The sequence below is a fragment of the Triplophysa rosa genome, linkage group LG13 (assembly GCF_024868665.1).
Source record: "Triplophysa rosa linkage group LG13, Trosa_1v2, whole genome shotgun sequence".
Lineage (NCBI taxonomy): Eukaryota > Metazoa > Chordata > Actinopteri > Cypriniformes > Nemacheilidae > Triplophysa > Triplophysa rosa.
Window position 1 is genome coordinate 10,128,663 of NC_079902.1, and position 22,478 is coordinate 10,151,140.

At 39.1% G+C, this 22,478-nt stretch overlaps 1 protein-coding gene across 1 annotated transcript in view; it reads left to right on the top strand.

The window, feature by feature from the left end:
- hmmr (hyaluronan-mediated motility receptor (RHAMM)) overlaps window positions 1-11,361 on the top strand; it is a 16,616-nt gene extending 5,255 nt beyond the window's left edge. The window contains exons 2-20 of the mRNA XM_057349566.1: window positions 1,910-2,008; window positions 2,108-2,181; window positions 2,372-2,452; window positions 2,551-2,739; window positions 2,824-2,910; window positions 3,111-3,222; window positions 5,813-5,878; window positions 5,967-6,040; window positions 6,171-6,241; window positions 6,335-6,681; window positions 7,028-7,176; window positions 7,832-8,046; window positions 8,123-8,239; window positions 8,675-8,833; window positions 9,611-9,997; window positions 10,088-10,160; window positions 10,291-10,467; window positions 10,583-10,733; window positions 10,855-11,361. Coding sequence (XP_057205549.1) covers window positions 1,910-2,008; window positions 2,108-2,181; window positions 2,372-2,452; window positions 2,551-2,739; window positions 2,824-2,910; window positions 3,111-3,222; window positions 5,813-5,878; window positions 5,967-6,040; window positions 6,171-6,241; window positions 6,335-6,681; window positions 7,028-7,176; window positions 7,832-8,046; window positions 8,123-8,239; window positions 8,675-8,833; window positions 9,611-9,997; window positions 10,088-10,160; window positions 10,291-10,467; window positions 10,583-10,733; window positions 10,855-10,874 — 2,648 coding nt within the window. The 3' untranslated portion in view covers window positions 10,875-11,361. The remainder of the gene's footprint in view (window positions 1-1,909; window positions 2,009-2,107; window positions 2,182-2,371; window positions 2,453-2,550; window positions 2,740-2,823; window positions 2,911-3,110; window positions 3,223-5,812; window positions 5,879-5,966; window positions 6,041-6,170; window positions 6,242-6,334; window positions 6,682-7,027; window positions 7,177-7,831; window positions 8,047-8,122; window positions 8,240-8,674; window positions 8,834-9,610; window positions 9,998-10,087; window positions 10,161-10,290; window positions 10,468-10,582; window positions 10,734-10,854) is intronic.
- The last annotated feature ends 11,117 nt before the right edge of the window (window positions 11,362-22,478 follow it).

Consider the following 22,478-nt stretch of genomic DNA (forward strand, 5'->3'; position numbering starts at 1 on the left):
CACAGGAATAAACAACTTCAGGAGAAATATAACCACAGGATAAAACGACTTCAGGAGAAATATAACTTTACAGATAAAACGACTTTGAGGAGAAATATAACTACAGATAAACGGACATTGAGGGAGGAAATTTAAACTACAGATAAAACGAATTTGAGGAGAAATTTACACTACAGAATAAACTACTTGAGGGAGAAATTTAACTACAGATAAACGACTTGAAGAGAAATATAACTACAGATAAACAACTTGAGGAGAAATATAACCACAGATAAACGACTTCAGGAGAAATATAACTACAGATAAACGACTTGAGGAGAAATATAACTACAGATAAACGACTTGAGGAGAAATATAACTACAGATAAACGACTTGAGGAGAAATATAACTACAGATAAACGACTTGAGGAGAAATATAACTACAGATAAACAGAATTTGAGGAGAAATATAAACCACAGATAAACGACTTCAGGAGAAATATAACTACAGATAAACGACTTGAGGAGAAATATAACTACAGATAAACGACTTGAGGAGAAATATAACTACAGATAAACGACTTGAGGAGAAATATAACTACAGATAAACGACTTGAGGAGAAATATAACTACAGATAACAACTCTGAGAGGAAATAGAAACACAGATAAACGACTTCGAGGAGAAATATAACTACAGATAACTACAGAATAACTTGAGGAGAAATATAACTACAGATAAACGACTTGAGGAGAAATATAACTACAGATAAACGACTGAGGAGAAATATAACTACAGATAAACGACTTGAGGAGAAATATAACTACAGATAAACACTGAGGAGAAATATAACTACAGATAAAACTGAGGAGAATATAAAACAGAAAAACACCTGAGGAAAATATAAACAGTAATAAACGACCTAGGAGAAATATAACTAAGATAAACGAGAGGAGAAATATAACTACGATAACGACGAGAAAATATAATACATAGACCTGAGGAGAAATAAACGTACGAGATAAACGAAGACCTGATAACAGTGACGAGATAAATCATAACGTACAGATAAAAACCTGAGGAGAAATATAACTACAGATAAACAACTTGAGGAGAAATATAACCACAGATAAACGACTTCAGGAGAAATATAACTACAGATAAACGACTTGAGGAGAAATATAACTACAGATAAACGACTTGAGGAGAAATATAACTACAGATAAACGACTTGAGGAGAAATATAACTACAGATAAACGACTTGAGGAGAAATATAACTACAGATAAACGACTTGAGGAGAAATATAACTACAGATAAACGACCTTAGAGAATAAACTACAGAGATAAACGACCTTAGGGAAATATAACCAGTAATAAAGACTTGAGGGAATTAGAATACGATTAAACGACCTGAGAGAAGAATATTAACTACAGAATAAACGACCTGAGGAGAAATATAACTACAGATAAACAACTTGAGGAGAAATATAACCACAGATAAACGACTTCAGGAGAAATATAACTACAGATAAACGACTTGAGGAGAAATATAACTACAGATAAACGACTTGAGGAGAAATATAACTACAGATAAACGACTTGAGGAGAAATATAACTACAGATAAACGACTTGAGGAGAAATATAACTACAGATAAACGACTTGAGGAGAAATATAACTACAGATTTATCTGTAGTTATATTTCTCCTCAAGTCGTTTATCTGTAGTTATATTTCTCCTCAAGTCGTTTATCTGTAGTTATATTTCTCCTCAAGTCGTTTATCTGTAGTTATATTTCTCCTCAAGTCGTTTATCTGTAGTTATATTTCTCCTCAAGTCGTTTATCTGTAGTTATATTTCTCCTGAAGTCGTTTATCTGTGGTTATATTTCTCCTCAAGTTGTTTATCTGTAGTTATATTTCTCCTCAGGTTGTGCTCCACCACCTGGTAGCTATGAGGTAATATCTGGTGAGCTGAAAGGAGCTGCATCATTTCTCAAAGCCGAGCGCTTTAAACAAGCTTCCAAAAGTGAGGGCAGATTTTTTTAAATTATACATTTATAAGTATAATGAATGTGGATAGTTTTAGGTAATTCACTTTTTTTTCTCTGAAAATGTTGATAACCAGAGATACCTCCACCATCACCATCAAATGAAATGCTAATGTCTCCAGTACGAAGGACCATGTCTGTTGATGGCTTGGTGAGACCTTTTTTAATGTTATATTTATTGTTATTATATACATATTTTTTCCGTATATAGAAAACCAATAGCAGTCATATTAAGCTATACGATTCCTCCCATTCGTGATCCATCCTCCTTATTTTGGCCATCATGAATATTTTCTTTGCTACCTTATTTATAATTTGCTTTCTTGGTTTTTCTCATATAGGTTGATGGATTCCAAAGTTCCAAAAAGGATAAAATAAGTTTCTCACTTGAGATGAAACATCGGATGCTACTAGAGAAAGAGGTAGATCATTTTTTTGAAATACTCATGTAAATTTGTGTCCTTGGAACCCAATCAATTTCTGTTGCCTCCTTTCTTAACCATGGCTGTCTGGATCATAGATCCGTTCCTTGGTGCAGCAGAGAGGAGAGCAGGACCGAAGGCTGCTGACCTTTGAGGAAGAGATAAAGAAGTTCGAGTCCAAACTGCTGGTGGCTATCAGGGAGAAGACCGGTCTGGCTGCCAATGTGGCTTCTCTCGAGAGGCAGCTTGCAGAGCTAAAGAAAGCTAATGAGTTCCTGAAGACCAAGGTGAGCCTTTTTGTGTCATTGTAGACTGTTATGTGGTTTACAGAAGAATGCCTTAGCATGCTTTTGTTGTGTTTTTTTTTATAGGTCTCTGCCGATAGTACTAAAAAGAAGATTAATGCTCTTACTATGGAGCTCATTGAGGCCAAAAACAAACTGGATGCTAAAGACAAGGTACGTCATCTCTGTTGCGATGGCGTTTCTACTTAATATTTGCTCGGATTTTGCTGACACAGACTTTTTGTCGAACCCTTCAGATCGCAGCCAAAGTGATGCTCATTCTGCTTGATGATGTGTATTCATAATTAGCAGTTCAGTAATGTGCTGTGTTACTTTATGAATTTGTGATATCAGCTCTTGAACCTTGTCAACAGGAGCTGAGCTTCCTGCAGATCAGCTCAGAGGGTAAAGTAAAGGTCTTGGAAACCGATCTGGAAGCTGCCAAAACAACTTTTAAAGTTCTACAGGAAAGAAACAAGGATCTCGGTGAGTAACTTATGGAGTATCCTACATCAGAGTTCTACCAAAACTTTTTTTAGGAGCACCGACAAATGAAGGTGTTGTTTTGAGAAAGAAAAATGAATGTGGCACCTTATAACATGCACAAAGTATGGTAAAGCTTAATAAACTGAGCTTATAGGCTGTTATACCAAGGGCCTGTTGAATGCTTCATTCTGACAAACATTCTAAGGGTGTGCGTTATTTCTTTTTTAGGAAAAAGCACATATTAAATACAAATATAATATATTAATTAATTACAGTACATACAGGAGATTTACAAACGAAGTTACGTTCATCTCATTTGAACTTTGTGTCCTGCCATTGTTACAGCTCTCAAGCTATGTCAAAAACTGCGGTCAAGACAGCCACCATTTAGATTCTGATGCGTGCCTACGGTGTTGTTTACGGTAATTTCTAGGAATATCACCAACAAAAGAGGGAGAACAGATGCGGCAAATTCTCAACCAAATATTTATTTATTACCACCAGAACCAACATAACCCAAAACCTAAACTCAGTGAGAGGAAAGTACATTGTAATGGTAGCACAAAATATCAGAACACTGGCCTGGGTCCTCCGGCATGGCACAGCTGTCGAACGCCAGACGATCGCCCAAAGCATCGTCACACAGTAACGTTTATCCTGCGTCCAACACACCCCTCCAAACAACCCCTGAAACACTCGCACGCAGTCGCACAGCCTAAGCTGGAACATCACCTCAAAACCAAAGATAAAAATCAAAGTGCTAAATGCCAGGTTAAGAGTGTTTTAATAATATTATAGGAAGACATAAATGAATAGCTACTAGTGCAATGCTTTTATTTTAATACTGTGCATAATATCACTATTGGCATGTAATGTAGTGACATTTGGGAATCAAAGTTTTTAATTTAATTGTATTTATTTTCTCAGATCAATGTATCATAAAGGGATAGTTCACCCAGAGTGACAATTCTGTCATGAATTTCACTCTAGTTGTTCCAAACCTGTATACTGTAAATGTCTTTTTTTTGTTGAACACAGAGAAAGATATTTGGAAGAATGCTTGTAACCAAACAGTTCTTGGACACCATTGACTACCATAGTAGGAAAAATGACAAAATTGTTTGCCCTCCTACATTCTTAAAAATATCATATTTTGTGTTACACAGAACAAAACACAATAAACAAACCTTCCTCTTTAGTATTTCTGTTTGTTTTCCAGTGCAAATATCTCAAAATTCCTAAGTCAACTTATGTTTCAAAGCACAATAACCTTAGATCTTACGTTTTGTTATCTAAAAAAACAAATTCACATTTTGTTTCTCAAATGAATGTATCTAGACTGAATTATTTTGAGATAATACTAGTGGAAAACAAGACAAAAGACTAATAAGAAATTCATTCTTACATCATTCATCTGGTTAAATTCTGGCCACGGCTCTAGTTCTCATTAAATGAAAGGAGGATGAGAATCTGTCAGAACCGGAGCTGGTGCAAAACGCAACAAACAAACCTTCCTCTTTAGTGGGGATACACCAAAACGAAAATTCTTGGCCGAAGCCGAACATGATGTGAATCACTTGGCCGAATAATACCAAACACCGAACATGGTTTTTTGCATTTCTTCTATTTATTAAGCTATTTTTTTCACTATTGCACAAACTGAATAGCCAAAATGTGCTTTTTATAATTTGTCTTGCTTTTCAATAAAATACAATACAACTTAATATAAAATTGAGCAAAACAAAGTAAATTCAAACAAAAATTGAGCCCTCTCCCTTCATGAATAGCCTATATTAATTAGGCCTATAACTGACTGCTAAAAGAATGTAATGTAAGTTACTCTGTACCCCTACAACAAAACACTTCATTAAAAACTGTCATTCCACATTAGGCCATAAGATAAAAATACGAATAAACTAAAACTGTTGGATTATTATAGGCTACATTGCAAAATGATTTGAGAAAAAAAAACATCCATTGCAAGCAATTCTGACTGATGCTGACTGACAACCATTTCAGTTCACGTCTCTCCTACAAACTCCGCCCACAAAAGCTGACTGTCACTGTTCTCTCAGAAGGTGCACTCGTGGATGCACCGAACATACTTTGACAAGTTGTTTAGTACAGGGAACTGTGTGCACGCGACCACTGTATGACGTCAAAGGATGTCGCGAGCGGCGGGGCTACTGTCAGACAGCCCGCTTCCGTCTGAAGTCAAGTTACCGACCGGTAAAGACGCTTTCATTCGGAAATTTACTTCCGTGCGGCAAGTCCCGTGCTGTGTCTTTCTCTGAAACTTTAAAATACTCCACACACACACACACACACACACACACACACACGCAAATGTCTGGTTTACTATCTCCGTGGGGACAGTCCATAGGCGTAATGAGTTGTATACTGTACAAACTGTATATTTTATCCCCTAAACCTAAAGATCATAGAACACTTTTTGCATTTTTAGATTTTAAAAAAATATTGTTCTGGTTGTAACATGTCACCAATTTAACAATTTTACTTACACTTTAGTGTTGTACAAATTCACATCTCGGCTTTAGCTGGTTTTTGCTTATTTGCTTATTTTTTTCAGAGGATCTTCATCAAGAGACAAAATCCCAAAATGAGCAAATTGAAAATGAAATGGACAAATTGCATAGTAAGTGTGCACGGTAAGATCTGTGTTTATTTTTTGATGTCATTTAGAGCTACATCTAATTTAGATTCCTCTTCTTTCAAAATTAAAGCCATAATCCAGGAGCTGAGGGAGGAGATCAAGGTCCTGCAGGGTTACCTAGACTCGGCAAATGAAGAGATTCAGGTATTGGTCTGGTCAACAGAATCGGACTCTAAGCCAGTTGACGTTTACTCACTGCTTAGGTAGAATCATCAGTCTTTGAAGTGCTGCTTGGTTTGAGATAAGCTGTCTGTCTCGCTCTCCAATGTCAAAGGATTTGCGGATTAAGCTGCAGGACAAATCCACCGCTGAGCGCTGCGTCTCTGATCCTCAAGAGAACCTCAGGTTAGAACCGTGTGTGGTTTCATATTGTTGTTGCCACAGTAATGGTGGGCGTTGGTGTTTGTGTCCTCATCTGACTCTTCCTGGCCTGTACAGCGATGTGAAGCAGAGGCTGGAGAAATGTACCGGTGAGCTGGAGGTGAAGGAGGAGGAGCTACAGAGGTGTCAGCAGGAGCTGCTGGGCTCACAGAAGGCTCTTGAGAAGAAGGAGAGAGAGATGGAGGAGCACGTGAAGGAGCTGCAGGCGTCTCGGGTCACGCTGAAAGATCTGGAGGAGCAGATGCAGCAGGGAGCTCAGGATCTCGAGGAGTCTCGCAGTATGGTGAGGCAGCAAGAACAGGAGCTGGCCCGCGTGAAGGAGGTCCTGAGGAGGACAGAGGAGGAGCTGGATCAGCGTGTGGCGCTCATGAGCGAGCGATGCTTGGTGCTGGAGGAAGAAAGAGGTTTGTTGCATAAAGTCTTCTTTTATTCCCTCTCTGCATGTCCTTTCTTAGAATAGACACTTTAGGAATGTCTGAGATTTGTTTTTGATCGTTTTATTCTCATGTTAGTGTGGATTGTAAAGGGTCACACAACACTGTAATGCAGTAGGGCTGTTATTAATATGTAGGGACTGCTATGCGCAGAAAAAGCACAGTTTGTTACAAAGGGTCAGAATGGAAATAGAAAATGGTGACAAGAAAACAAAATAGTTTGTTTTTGGTTGGAGGAAAACAACTTGACAAACATACATTGACTTTAATTGAAAACACTTTAGAACAGGTTTTTACTGTGCATTGTGATTTACAGCCCGGACACAGGAGGAGGGTCTGAGAAGAGTACAGGAGTTGAAGGCAGATATGAGCTCATTGGAGGAGAGCAGGAAGACTGAGATGGAGGCACATGAAAAGCTCAAGGAGGAACATTCTGCATTAACCAAACAACTGGAAGATGAGAAGGTATGTTGAGTGTGTAGTGTTCGCCTCAACAATTCATCGCCACTTTTTTGCTTCATCCTTTTAATGTTTTAAAAAAAATTGTTGCAAAAATCGGAGTTTTGTTTCTTTTCAGAGAAAATGCATTTTCTGAATCTCTGCCCTGCAACTCCACAACCCAATACATTTATGTTGCTCGCATCTTACTGTTTTGTTTTTTTATGTTGTTCTGTGCCTGACCTGGAACCAGATAAACTGAAAAGATCCCCATTTTTTTTAAGAAGGTGGAGCCCTGCAACAGAACACAACTCCCTATTACTGGACAGACTGAACCTTTCTGGAAAGTTTGCTGCAGTGAACTAGTTTGTTTTGGCCAGCTTTTGTTTGAAATGACGTCTATAATCACATTCTTTTTTTTCCATTTTTACAGTTTTTCAAAACTTGAAATTAGCTTTTCTCCTAAAAGGCTACTTTGGGATTGTTGTTGTACTCATAAATATACATAAATATGTTCACAGATCTTTTGATTTATAACCGAGAAAGCAGGACTTTTAACTCCTAACAGACCTCAAGCAGGGATATACTGTGTTATGTCAATCAGGAAGTTAAAGACTCTCTGATTGACTTGATATGGATTAGGCTAATGTCTCTTAAGCTCCTCTAATGTGTCTTGCTGCAGGCACACAGCAGCTCCCTGGCCAGCATGCTAGAGCATCTAAAAGATCAGACCGAGACTGAGAGGAGACAGCTGGGCGAGGAGCTGGAGGATGCGCTCGAGGAGCTCTCGGAGCTGGAGAAACACGAACAGCACAGCGAGGAGGTCATCCAGGGCCTCACACAGAAAAAACAGACACTGGAGCGGGACCTGAAGAATACCAGTACTGAGTTGGAGAGGTGAGAACTGCTGGCTCCTGATTGAAATTAATCTGGCTTTAGTTTCTTTGGTAACTGTTGGTCTTTCCTTTGACAGGAAGTGTGCTGAGATGCAGGCTTTAGAAGAGGCTCATGTGATGGCAATGAAGAAACTAGAAGAAGATCACCGCATCTGTCTTGCTAAGCTTGGAGGCATGGCCACTGACCTCGAGAGGTAAGCATAGATTGTTTTTAACCCTTGTGTGTTGTTTGGGACTGTGGGACCTGTTTTCAGTGTTTACTAAAAATGATGTGATTTTTTTTTCAACTCTAGATATTTATATTTATTCAAGATGAACACGCTTTTTTAGTTTTTTAATGAAAGGGTTAAATAAATGTGACCTTGCCTGTGAAAACCCAGCTAAATCTTTCTTTTACTTACATAATATAATTAACATTTTGTGAAAATATAATCTTTATAGCTTTAATATTGACTAAGGTCAAGTCATGACTGACATCAGACTTTGATGCTCCTGGTTTTGCGGTAAAATCCAACCCAACAATATAACTTAAATCATTATTATAAGTTTACCATTGCAAGTTGGCATAAGGGATACTTTCCTTTAATGTAACTGATAAATATCTGTTTTTTCTTTTTTTATCCTAATAGCACAAGACAATCTTTGGGTAAACAGAAGGACCAAGCTGAGGCTCAAGTCCTTCACCTGGAGAAAGAGATGATGGAACTCAAGCAGCAGTTGCAGGACGAACAGCAGAAACTCATAAACTTCCACCAAATGCAGAATAAACAGCAAGAGGAGTATACTAGGTCAGTATCCTGCCTAGGTCACTGCTAAGGTCGGACTAAGAAAACATTTTCAAGAATTGCACTTCTTACTAGAGCTGAAGATCTTTGCCCGGACCCGACGTGACCCGGCGGTTTCGGTCGGGTTTGGGCTTAATTTCTATCATTTTACACGGGCTCGGGCCGGGCTGGGCCTTGCGCGGTAAATGAGCGGTCATGTGATGCGTTCCGATTAGCGCGAGAAAGATGCGAAAATGGATGCTGAGGTGAAACGGAGGCTTGCCTCTGGCGATTACGTTTTGGTTGCACCAGCAACTAAAGCAAAGTCTGAGGTGAGGAAAAGTTTTGACCATGTGCATAATGAGAATAATGAGCCAGTGGGATATGTGAGATGTTACGATGTTACAGAGGACTTATTTTATTTCTTTGTTCCAACTTCCAAGTGGCCTATTGCCTACATTAGTCATTAATAAATTATGTTAAAACATATGTAAATGATGCATTCTTGACAAAAGCTGTGTTTGTGCGTACATTTGAATAGCCTAATGTCGGGCTGTAAACGGGTTCGGGCTTTTAAAAAGCTGTCAATCAAAATGTACCTGTCGGGCTCGGGCCGAATTCTGTCGGGCTCGGACCCTGTCGGGCCTAACTTTTAACGCCCGATTACAGCTCTACTTCTTACAAACTTGGTACACCATATCAACCTTCAGCAGTTTTCTTTTTGCTAATTTGGGGGCAAAAATCCAACTGAATCACCTCTTGTGAAGCAGAATGTATCTGATTTGTGTTGCTGTGCCACAGGATGCTTTTAGAGGTTCAAACTAAACTGGCTCAGAGAGAGGATGAGTCGAGACGAGCAGCAGTGGCCCAGCATGAAGAGCTGAGTCGCCTGCAGGCGGAGGTGGAGCAGGAGAGCGGAGACCGACAGCAGGCTCAGGACCAACTGGAGAGAGAGATGAATAGGAGAGAGTCGATGGAGGGCCGTTCGGCAGAAGCCAGCAGACTGCAGGGCCGCGTTGAGGAGCTCACAGAGGAGTTTACCGAGCTGCACAGGCAGGTGCAGGAGGAAAGAGCCAAAGCTCAACGTCATGCCGAGGAATGGCAGCAGGAGAGACAGCAGCTATTCAGACAGGTGGAGGAGGAGAGAGAGAACTTGCACAGAGAGCTGGCAGAAGCAGAGATGCAGAGGTGAGAGGCTCAGATGAACCCAATAGTGTCCCATTGTGTTCTTATACAGTTTTGTGTATTTGATTGGTGTCATCGTCTGTTCTCCCCCAGCAAGTGTAATGCGGAGACTGAACACTGGAGAAACTTGTACGAGGAGCTCTATGCTAAAGTGAAACCGTTTCAGGTAAGCAAATAGCGTTTTAAAGAGAAAGTGTTTCTTTAATCTGTAATGACATGACGTATAACATATGATGGTTCAGAAATGCATTTTGTGCCAAAGGCATCATATTTTTCTCATCTGCTTGTTGTTTTAGGAACAGCTGGACAAGTTCGCAGCAGAGAGGAATGCCTTACTCAATGAGAAAGGTGCCACCCAGGCGGAGTTGAACAAGTTAGCCGACGCCTACGCCAATCTGATGGGCCATCAAAACCAGCGCCAGAAGATCAGGCACATGGTCAAGCTCAAAGAGGAGAACTTAGAGCTCAAACAAGTAGGGCTCATGTTTGTTTAATCTATGCTGTGGTTTGTTGTCATTTGTTTTAATTGGTCAGGTTGTTTTTCTTGTTGGAGAGCTGACCGTGTCTGTTTGGTCGTGTGTTTTGCAGGAAGTTTCCAAGCTAAGGGCACAGGTTGGGAAGCAGAAGCATGAGTTTGATCAGCTCAAGTCCACACAGCCGTCTTGTAGATTTGACCCTAGCAAGGCTTTTAAACATGAGCAGAAAGAAAACCAGCAGCCCACCTCAGCTCTTACACCGGGTGAGGACTCTTCTACCTTACTGAAGTCATGATGAAATGTTGCATCATTAATGGCTATACATGTGATTATCCATAAATAACCAACCAACCATAACTTTCTTTTCTCGTCTGTGTTCCCCAGGCATCAGAAAATTGTATTAAACATCGCTTTGTAGACTACTTCTCTGGAGTGACCCTGGTCTGTATGTTTTAACATTTACCACAGTGACAGTGGGTAAAATACTCAAGTGTGTTTGCGGGTCTTATTTATGTATGTGTGTGTTGATGTAATGCTTATGTGTGTATCACGCTTTCCCTTATTTGTCTGTTGGACTAGGATTCACTAAAATTTTGTTATCTAATTTTGTTCAACACTGGGTATGTTATTATCTTAAATGTTCTTCAAAAGGTTTAAAGTTGACACTCTTTTTTTTAAAGACACAAAGAGTGCAGAACTTGTTTAATATGTTTAGTTTAACTTTGATGTGTACTTGTTTGTCTTTTTGTCACGTGAGAATCTGATTTTGTGACTTTAGAGTCAATTTTATTATTTTTAGTTTTTATGTCTGTACTGATCTTCAAAACTATAATCCTCCTGAAATTTTAAACTTGTAAAAATTCAGTCAAGCCTTTTTGAAATAAAACGCTATCTTACTTTTCTTGGTCTTGGTTTATTTTTATTTAGATGCCATAAAAACCCTACTCAACTGTATTGTACTATAAGTGATAGATGTTCCCCCAAAAATCTGTCATTTATTCACTCTCATGTCATTCAAACCTTGTATAATGCTCTTTCTTTTGTGGAACAACTGAAGATATTTTGAGAAATGTCGATCACCAACACTCCTTTGTGGTTCTGTGGAAGAAAGCCATGATAGGTCATGAGGGTGGTAGGTAAAAGAAATGTCATTTTTGGCTGAACTTTTTCTTGTAATGTGTGATCAGTTTGAGTTGTAAATCAAGAATGCAGCAGTAGAGGGTGCTAGAGCACCATAAAAGAATCAGAGCACTATCTGTCAATTGCCCCTTCTGAAGACTATTTTCCCTCTTATTGCTTAAGTTATGTTACTAGTGTTTATGCGCCTATTCTATAAAGGCTTGCTTTAAAATGCAATATAGTGCAGTTTTTTGTAGGTATAGTAATTTATTAGTAAACCATATAGCATTCGTGCATGTTTCAACTGCAGTATAGTTCTCCAGATGGTGGATGGGATGGGGCATGTGACAGCAGTGTTCCACAATCCCTCTCTTCGATATCACCTTCTCTTTAAATGGATCAGCCTTTGCTCTTTCATGATCCACAAGATTAGAGAGCATAAGTTCGAGAAATAGAGGAGTTTATCATTTCAGAAACTAACAAGCAAAAAAAAGGTTTGTATGTGCACTGCAGTATATCCTCACCCAGCAAAGCCTCCAGGTTCCTCTTGCTCCTGTTAACGTAAAAGCCCCTCTGCCCACACACGAGGTACAGCGCATCCACCAGGCTGAAGCCACACAGGTGTCGTGATGGAGTAGACAAAGATCCAGGCAGGGAGGCCGTAGCAACAGGACCATGATGAGCAGAAGCTCCGGATACAGACATGTAAAGTGTCTGGAACACTGCAAAGAAAAATGCACGTTTTTATATGTAGTTAAATAAATGGTCGATTGAAAATATATACATAAAAGATCTCAAAATATTTTGATTTCTACTTTACCAGCAGTCAGTAACAGGTGGTCTGCACTGGACTGGAATTATGCTGCTTATATAGCTTCCTGTTGCCGAGGCTTTGGCTCCTGATGGCATCAGCGGAAAAACAAAAGTTGCCGTGTAATTAGATGACTCCTTACGAATGTCCTCCTGCTAAGAAGTACTAGGAACACTAGGCCACCCGAGAATTATAATGGGCTTTATTAGGTTCAGATTAAAATGCACAGGAGGTCAGCAGTGTTTCTCAGTACAAAAGTATCGTTTATCTCATTCAATGATTTATTTATGAGCGTGCTGTTTCAGATGTGCTGCGACTAACCAAATCATCCAACCGGTGGTTTTCAGAAGTGTTATATGTGAGGAACTGATGAAAGTGGGAATTTTGAAAGAGGAGAGAGAGGCAGGGGAGAGGTCTGAAGGTGGCTGAAAAAGAGACTCGTGGGGAAAAAGTGTGAATTTGCAGTTGAAGACCGACAGCATCTTCGCCTTTTAAGTTTCTTCAAATGTTAACACTGAGGGACACACAGACGAGCGGTGTAAGTGAAGCCCTGAGGTAATGTGATGATATCTTTCAGTTTTTCCTTCTATAAAGAGGCGTCTGTGTATGTCGTGCGGCTGTTATCAGGGGACTGTGAATGGAGCTTTAATCAAACTTTAAATGAATTGCCACATAACGCCAGCAAAGCAGGTACCCTTGAAATGAACATTTAATTGAAAGTTTAAGGAATCTTCTAAAAGCCCTTTATATATTCCTGCCGGTGAAAGACATCCTAATGAACTTATATGCAGTCGGAATATAGAAATGACCAAAAGGGCTGATAATAAATACAATCTCAAAAATGTTGTCCAAGCCATGGTTGGTTAAAATATAGACAAACCAAACTGTTATATATCTGTCTAATAAGGCCACCTAAAACAGAAGCTAAATTGGGCAACCTGACCATTTAGGTAAAATGTTATCTGGCCTGAGCCCTGTCCATGTTTCACACACGTAAAGCGGAATAAAAGATTTGACAGCTCTTGCTAAATTTTATATCTATAACAAGTATGCTTTATTTGGAACTGTCTTGTGCACTATTAGGAAGCTCCTTTTTTTATTGAAAGAATGTTTCATCATCCATTGTGACTGGAGCTTATACTTCCTCAAAGCACTTGGTCTGTCAGCCTGTACGCAATGACAGGGTCCCCTGGTGTCTGCGCTCCCTGTCCGCGCAGTGACAGTCCGTAATTCAGCATTGACCTCTGTCGTGACCCACCCCTCGCCCTGCCATTCCACTCCCACACAAAAACACGGCAGACTGGCGTTTGCACTTTCGCTGTCCTTTTTGCAGATTTACGGCGGAATACTAAATTCCGAGAGGTGAGAGATCTATTGTGAGGCTGAAACGTACACCAAAATAGCCCATCAAATTGAGTTTTTCCCTGACGCGCGCGCTCGCGTCCTGCTGATATCGGACTATGATGAATGTTGCCACCGAATGATGGAGCATGGCGAGACGACGAGTTGACAGTTGAGAGAATGGCTAAATGTCGCAGATATGACAAATCCCCACAGAATAAAACAACAATCTCTTTGTAAGGAAAGGCGTATTTCTGAAGTGGTAGGTAATTGCCCTTTTAGTCCGGAGCTACAAGAGAGAAAAATGGAATATGAACTGTTGGAATTGAGTTTGGTCTCATTTTCTTACTGCTGTGTCATCTTCGATGTGATCGATGCCGGTGTTAGTGGGCATATTTTCTTTCTGGAGATTGCTTTCAACATTCCTCCTCGGAGTCATTCAACTATCATTCTTTTTTGTTATTAAGGAATATTTCCCTGCCAAACACACCCAGCAGTGAGCTTTATTCTGGACATGATAGCCTATTTGCAACCTCTTTACCGTTGGCCCTCAATGCACCCTGTACTTTGGGATGTGTTTCGAGCATTCAAATTTTTATGAGTTTGCAAAAAGTTTGCATAAAAAATAAGATGTTCTGGAGTCTGCGCTGTGAGATATGCCGTGTATCGATCAACCTTTGCTGGGAAAGATAGGCTTGTTTTGTTGGCTCAGCATTACCGAGAGGGGCAGAGAGCAGGATTTGGGTATTATCTGAGCATACATGGAGAGAGTTAGATGTTTGGCAGTGCAGGGAAGCAGACTGTAAAATGACCGCAGAGGTTAATCGTCTCCTCCGTATCCGCTGCACGGGTTAATCGATACGCGCGGATTAACCTCCGGGGGACGGTCGTGCAGTACTTGTGCATTTACAGATTAAACCGGATCACACCTGCCTATTAATGGTTTAACAGGCCAGGAAGATATGTGCACATTGAAAAAAATATAAAAATGCACAAATTGTAGCCTAATTATGGTTCTAAAGAAATCATTTTAAAGCATACATGGAGAAATTGCATTTATTGTCATGTATTAAATAAAAAAATAATAATGTTACATCCCACGATCAAATATGTTACATCTTGTCAATGTGAATGCAATCATTTCTTTAAAAAAAGTATTATTTTAAAACATGGATGAACGAGTTAAAACAATGAATTTGACAAGGAATGAAGCGAAACAAGTAATTGGTTCCTCAAAGGTCATAACATTTTTTGGGCTTTAATAAAAGCGAATTAGACCTGTTTAAAGTCAATTAAAAAACGGTATATTTTATTAAATAACAATAAATAACTGCTGCATGTGGGCATTTTGAATCGACGCCGAGTAGGGAAATTGTAATTAATGGCGTTGAGGCGTTAAAACTTCATTGGGTGTTGCGCAGACCGATAAACGTGTCGTCAAAGTACCGCGAGAGGCATTGGAAGCATACGGAGCTGTGTTCTGAATAATCGATCTCGCGATGCTTTGATCCTATCCCGACCTGTCTGGTGGTCTTTATGAAGAGCGCCGTATGAAGTTAAACATACGCAAGATTTACCACTTAGACATAGTACAACACGAGATGGAAAAACATTTTATTTCTCAAAAGCTTTTGGGCTAATATTTTGTTGCGTTTTCTCATAAAGTTTCTGCTTATCTCAAGATTACGTCGTGTTCTCTCAAACATTCTGTTGTGTGATCGGGAGAATGCAGACTATTTTCTGAAGAATGCAAAGTCTTTGAAGGGAAACGCAATACCGGGGTCTCTGACAGACAACTTTTATCAGACACTTATAAATGGCTGACACCCGTGTGATGCGCTGAAGCGCCTAACGAGATGAGTGATTTCCATCCGGGACTTTTCCGAGCCTGCACGTGCAGGTGGGTGAGCGTTGGTCTATGTACTGTGTTTACAGTTTTAAAACTCCTTGAGGTTTTAAACATGCAGAGAGGATAGGATCAATTAAAACCTTGTGAACCATGCACACACCTTCCTTAAATCCAGTCAGGGCCGGCGCTCCCTATAGGCAGAGCAAGCAGTTGCCTAGGGCCTCAGGCTTGGAGGTGGGGCCTCCATAACTGTAACATGTTTACAACTTCGACGCACATAACATCAAACTACTGCAACAGTGTTTCGAAAGCATATACTTTACGCAGCAGTATACTTGAGTATTGGCTGAGATCGCATGTTAATGACAAATATAAACACACCCTTAGTTATGTTTGTCAAAATTACCTTATTTTAACTGCTGCTAGACGGTGAAATGACGCTAATGTTTCTTGTGTCTTGTAATATCCTTAAAGGGTTGACCCACTACACATGGAAAGATTTTCTTGGGGTTTTACAGAATACAAATGCATTACTTTATCAATATCTAAGCTGCTGGCTGTTTGCTAAATGTATCTCTAAATGGTCAAAGTGTTTTGTGAACTGTTAGCTTGAGACTTTTGGCAGGATTTCACATCTTTGGCTGTCTAGTTGAGGCCATTAACTGGCAATCTTTTGTTTGGTATCTGTATAATGCAGCAAAAGATAAGTCCAGTTGAATGATAATGCAGAATAGAGTCAGTAAGGAGTCTTTGATGTGTCGATTAGGTCCTCTTCTTGTGTGCATCAAGACTTTGCAAAGGCACATGGAGGTGCCCTTCTATTCGAAACCCCTCCACAGGACGCCAAAGAGACCAGTGAACCAAATCCTGTTGTAGGCATCGTGCAAGGCGGAATTATCCCTCCAAGCTTCACACCCTCTTTGTTTAATGTCTATGTTTTAAATTGGCAAGGGAGAGATTCAGTCTGCGCTACCTGTGGGGATCCTGAGCCCTGCTGTTTTCTAATTTCTCAAATTAAATCCTTTTGCAACTCATCTTGCGCCTGACTGAGGGAATGTCAAGGGTAAAGGAGGTCTGCAGTGTCTTTAGCCTTTAATGGTTTTGCTTTTTAATGTTAATTTATTTTTAAACAGGCTTAATCTGTTTCCCTCTCATCTGTCATGTTTTCAAGCTTCGTCAGCAGTGACCACATGCCCGAAGACATTAACAGTCTATGTCAAGTTGTGACACCTGAGCCCTTGGTGTTAATCGTGTAAAAGTAATATAAAAAATGGTGAGGATGCTATCAAAAGCTCATCCGTTACACTTATAATGGGAGGCTGCTTATCTTAACCTGGTGAGGTAGATCAAAGCCAGGACATATAAACCTTAAAGGGGTGGATCTCCAGATTGGTAACAGCAGGACTGTTCTATTTTTGGTATATGACAGTATTTGTAAACCCCCATGCATGCTGTATCTTTGTAATGTAGAAGTTTTTAACATTTTGAAACAGAAGCTCAGACTTTCATGAGAATATAAACATTAACACTTTGCCTGAATTTTTTTTCTCCATCATTTATGACAACACTTGAAGAGTTTTTCCAGCTTTCCATGATTTTACTGCGATACAGTAGGGGGTGCTGTTATACATCTTCTTAAAGAGTACAGCATTTACAGATCCAAAAATAAGCAAGTACTATGTCTATGTTTTGTCCTTCATTCTAAATTCGATCTGGGTGCAATCTTTGAGAAAAACACATTTTTTCCCAGCTTTTCCGTTCAGAATTTTGTATTTGGAAAAAACCTGTCCACATTCAGGAAGGCCTTATTTTCTGAAAATGAAAAAATAAATGCTTGGGGTCCCTTGCAACTAAAAAAAATGCTGGTGAGGAAAGAGTTAATTATTTAAAAAATAATTGCATCATTGTTTTGGATTTAGTGGGTTCGGAATGAAAGTCTTAAAATAGTCTAGACGCATATGAACTTGCGTAGGGTTTTGATTGCTAAATTATTTTAATTCATGTGACCCAGTCTGTGAAAACCAGTAATGTTTTTATTGTAAATTGACGGGTCTTATATTAAAGACATCAAGATTATATTTTCACAGAACTTTATTTACTTTATGTAAAATATTTTAATCTCGAAAACAGTAAATGACTTCAGCTGGGTTTTCACATATCTTCAAATGAAGTTGCCTTTTGGCCTCCTGGAAGAAAGCCTGGTTCAGAACCGCTGATGTTAGTCCCTCCCATGTTTGTGCAGGTGGGCGAGTGTTGCAGGTGTTTTCTGCCCTTCGTCTATCACAGTCTGGTAATGATAGCACACTCGAGGGCTGCTCCTAATGACAAAAGGGCTTTGATATTAAAATCAACACCAGCTAATGCGCTTGAAACTGGTTGCAATGCATAGCGATATAATTCCACTGATTCACTGTAAAGTTTAAGAGGCACTCAGTTCTCTTTGATTACAGCTTTCAGAGTGCGTGGTTGTACTGTTTGAATATGTATGCATAGTTTTGTAATTGATTGATGTAATTGATGTCGATTTAATGTATGAGAGGCCAATTAAGTTGCCTTACATTTCTAGGGCGTACTTGGGTACATTTTGCATATCGGTTTGATCTTGGAGTGCATGCAGAGTACAAAAATATTATAGTGTAAAGATCTTCTCAACACTAGAGACCTCGACTCATGTTCTAGATCAGTGTGATAAAATTTTTCAAGTACTCTTCACTGTAGAGTTTCTTGTGAGGTTATTATGTCAATAGGTCTCTTCATTTGGTTAATAGCTTTTTGGGAAGTTTTTTTTTCCTGTTTGCCCTGGTGCTTTCGGCTCTAAGTGTCTAAAGCTTTGTATAGTGACTGGTTAAGTAATCTGACTCACTCTGTGTCAAAGATATTGCTGACACAGCTGCTCCAGTCCCACGGTCGGGCACTCTTGACCCCTGTTAAAATTCTCTCCTTTTGCCTCTGGTCTAAGCTGCGCATTATGGTTTTGCCCAGAATCTATAACAATCAGAAGTAGGGGTGTGACGAGATCTTTTGGCATGAGATCTCGCAAGATCCGATGCGTCTTGCGAGAACACAATATCCTCACGCAATCCAGTACCTCAGAGATGACGTATTTTTGTAGGCTAACCCTGAAGTAAGTGCGCGCTGGTTCCCTCGACCGAAAGCCAATGCATTTTTCCCATAGACTTTGGGAAGATCACAAAAAAAAGCTCTGTGATTAACAAAGGTTTATGATGTTTACACGTTTTATCTATCAAGATAATCTTCACAAATGAACACCACATTTGTTACTTGCGAAGCCGAAATACAATCGGCAGAAGTAAAACGCTAACACGATGCTATAAACAGACTACACTAAAGGTCACTCGATATTACACCACCACCAAGCCTCCGACAACTCTTTCAAACTTTATAAAAAATGTGTTCCCTGGTAAGTAATTACTCTGTGAATGAATCCGCATGAAGAGATTCGTGCCCTGCATGTTGCATTATTTGCGAGCTTTTTATGCGTGATGATGTGTAACGTCCCCTCCAAAGGAAGTAGTCGCTTTTAGCAACTTGTTAGCAACCACCGTTTATAAGACACAATGAGGCTCTAAAAAAACACAAGCGGGTTACAATTGGTTTGTTTTATGTCATGGAATAAAACGTGAAAATATTTAGAGGTTTTGTTTACCACCTTATTTCAGGTGATTTACCAAAAACCCATTAAAAAACCCATAGACTTTGGAGCGATGGAACCAGAAGTCCTAAAATGCTAACTCGCTTCTGGGTTTTGCATACAAAAATACGTCATCTCTGAGCCTCCCTATTGGCATGATGGTGTGCTGGGCTCGAAATTGCGACCATTTTCGTCGCATATGCTCCCTAAATTTAACCTGTGTGACCTCAAAATATATTTGGGAGCATTTTTGTGAGTGCACATTTTGTTGTGGTGCGACCTGTTTTCATTACGGTACACAACACGCTAATAACTGCACAAAGTATGCATGCTGTGAGCTACAGTGACCGGCCCGGCCATTCATAGACGACGTGATTTTCCATCCTGCGACGTTACTTTCCCACCGTTTTTCAATGTAAACGCTCTAGACGGATAGGTTTCAACGTTCATCTCTCGCATCTACAGCACCTTGCACAGTGTTTACAGCAGGTTCGCGCTACCAGCAGCGCTTTGGGAGCACGTTGCAAAAATTTGGCTGATGATTAATTATCTAATAAATCATTGCGATTATGACGATTAATTGTCTGTTTTAGACAATGTCTTTGACATTTAATTCTCATACTTTTTTGATTCGGCTTTGAAACGACCATATTGTTCTGAATATAAGACTATGTTTTATTTCATTTAAAAAAATGGGGTCATCATGTATTTAAGGTCTAGGCTTTTACATGTCAATAATACCGCCACCAAATACGTGTAAAACGAGTTTGAACAGGAGTGAATTGAAGCCACCATTAAAATGCTGTCAGTCATAATTTTTTTACTTCTGTTAATGAAATTTTGGTAGGCTCGTTTTCACATTGAGATTAGCATAAATAATATTTACTTGTACTACAGTATTTTTATGGTATATGCATTAAAGTTTTTTCAATTGATTTTTGGCACATTTTACCAGTATTATCATACTTAAGTTACAATATATACACAAAAATATGCTCTATTCAGGCACTGCAGCTCCCCCTTGTTTTTTCTATAGAGATGTGGAATAACTGCCACGATCTGAAACCATCGCGATTAGGTCAAACAATCGCAATGAGACAATTATTTGATAATCGTGACAGCCCTAATCCCAACTTTGTTAGATCTTCATTTTGATCATAGCAATATGATCAACATTATGTAATTGTTTCTTTCGGTATCCTATTAAGAATTTATTATTAGGCCTGATTCACTTTTCGCGTCTAAAAACCCGCGGAAAACGCGAGCCGCGCCTCTTTCTCTCTTCAAATGACCCACGGTGTGCGCGACACTCCGAAAACTATTTCCATATCGATGCGACACCAACCCCTATTTGCGTGCGCCTGCCTCACGTCTACATTTAAAATAACGAATATGCGCGAGGAAAAGACACGAAATGTGAATCGGGCCTTAGAATTCCGTGCTTTTTTAAAGAACATTTTTTCCTAATCATTTTAGGTGCTTTACTGCTTGAAATGATGGGGTTTTGAATGCATGATGTGTGATGTTAGTCTGATTAAGCTTTTGCCCGATGCTTTGGACCTCAGGACGAATTATGACAGGGTGTCAGGCGGGCCCTGATCAAGGGGATTAGTCTTCTCGCTCTGGCTGATTTCAGAGGCCTTGGACCCAGGGCAGTGAACGCTATAACTCCACATCTCAGCACTTGCCAGCTTTGCAGATCATAAAGTATATTTTAGAGCGAGCATATGGCAGGTTTCAGTACTCTTATGTTCTTAGTAATACCATCATATAATTATGCACACAGCAAGGCAAGAAGGAACTACAGAGTTTGGAACAGAGACTAAGATATTATTTAGACTCAAATCAATATATAATATATACAGTATATAATATAATCAATAGGTATAATAATAATATAGTCTAATACGTAGGTAAAAGGTATGTGATAATGCACTTAAATGTACTTAAAGTGCTGTATTTTCACACTTATTTATTACTTAATATAGAAGGTTTCAGTGGCAACAACATTATCATATATTATGTGGTCCAAGTTTCTAGTAGACCTTCGCAAAGAATCAATAACTGAAATAAAACATGAATTGTTATTATAACCAAACACAGACCTGAAGTTAACTTCGGGCCAGGCGCGTGCGTCCGATCAGGAACCGTTTATACAAAAAAATTGATTTTAGTACTTCTTGAGATAAACTTAAGAAGATCCAAGTGTACTTAACCATGCTATTTTGAGAAACCATGAACAGAAGTACAAAAAAAATCTAGGCCTATAGTTTTAGTATGTAAAGTACAAAATTTATGTGAGACAATAAAGCAAAAGTACATTATGGAAGTGTACCTAAAATAAAGTGTACTTAAAAAGAGTAATAAAAGGGTGTACCTGGGTAGTCAAATGCGTTATTATCAAAACAGATAATAATCAAAACTATAACTGTAGTATTAAAATGACACTTATTATATTTTATATTATTATTATATACATTTTATAAGTCTATATATTTATAATTCATATGTCCAAGTAATGAAATTTTTTTTATGTCAGAAGAAACCAATTTGTTGCTTCTGTCTTTTGCAGCACATTTTTTTCCCCTTTTTTAACCCAGAAGTGCAAACAAAGACTTGGAATCTTTGCAAAAAGACTTGGCTATTCCTTTCATCTTTAAACATCCGCTACCTTCTAATTTAATCAATGTGTGCATATGCTAAAAATCCCTCTTAACATTAAATAAACAAGGTAACTGGTAGCCTTCCAGTTACACGCAGCTATTTCCTTTAAAAGTGCTCTCTGATTTATTAAAATAATCTGTACAATAGGAGCTTTAATGCGTTTTATTAATATGTTTTATTTTATGAAATTGGATGAAAGGGGTCATGGTAGTCATTAAACAGATTAATGGTGCATGTTGGGTAAAGAAGATGCCATAAAGCTAAAAGTTAATGCTGTCATACAGAAAGAGGCTGATGGCAAGGCAGGCCGAGAGGCAACTAATAGACATAATTCAGTAAGGTAATGTCTGATAACCAAAGACAAGATGGATATTGCTTGGCAATATTATGGAGTGTGTCGATGGGTGCAGGCACATTTATGTACATTATTTATACCTGGTAATGAATAGCATAATGAAAAGTGGACACAACTATAAATAAAAAGCAGGAGTAGATCTCGCCTGATAATCATTGGTGCAATTAATGCGTCCCACCAAATTGTCTTGTCCCAGGAGTTTCTTTGTAACCCAAAG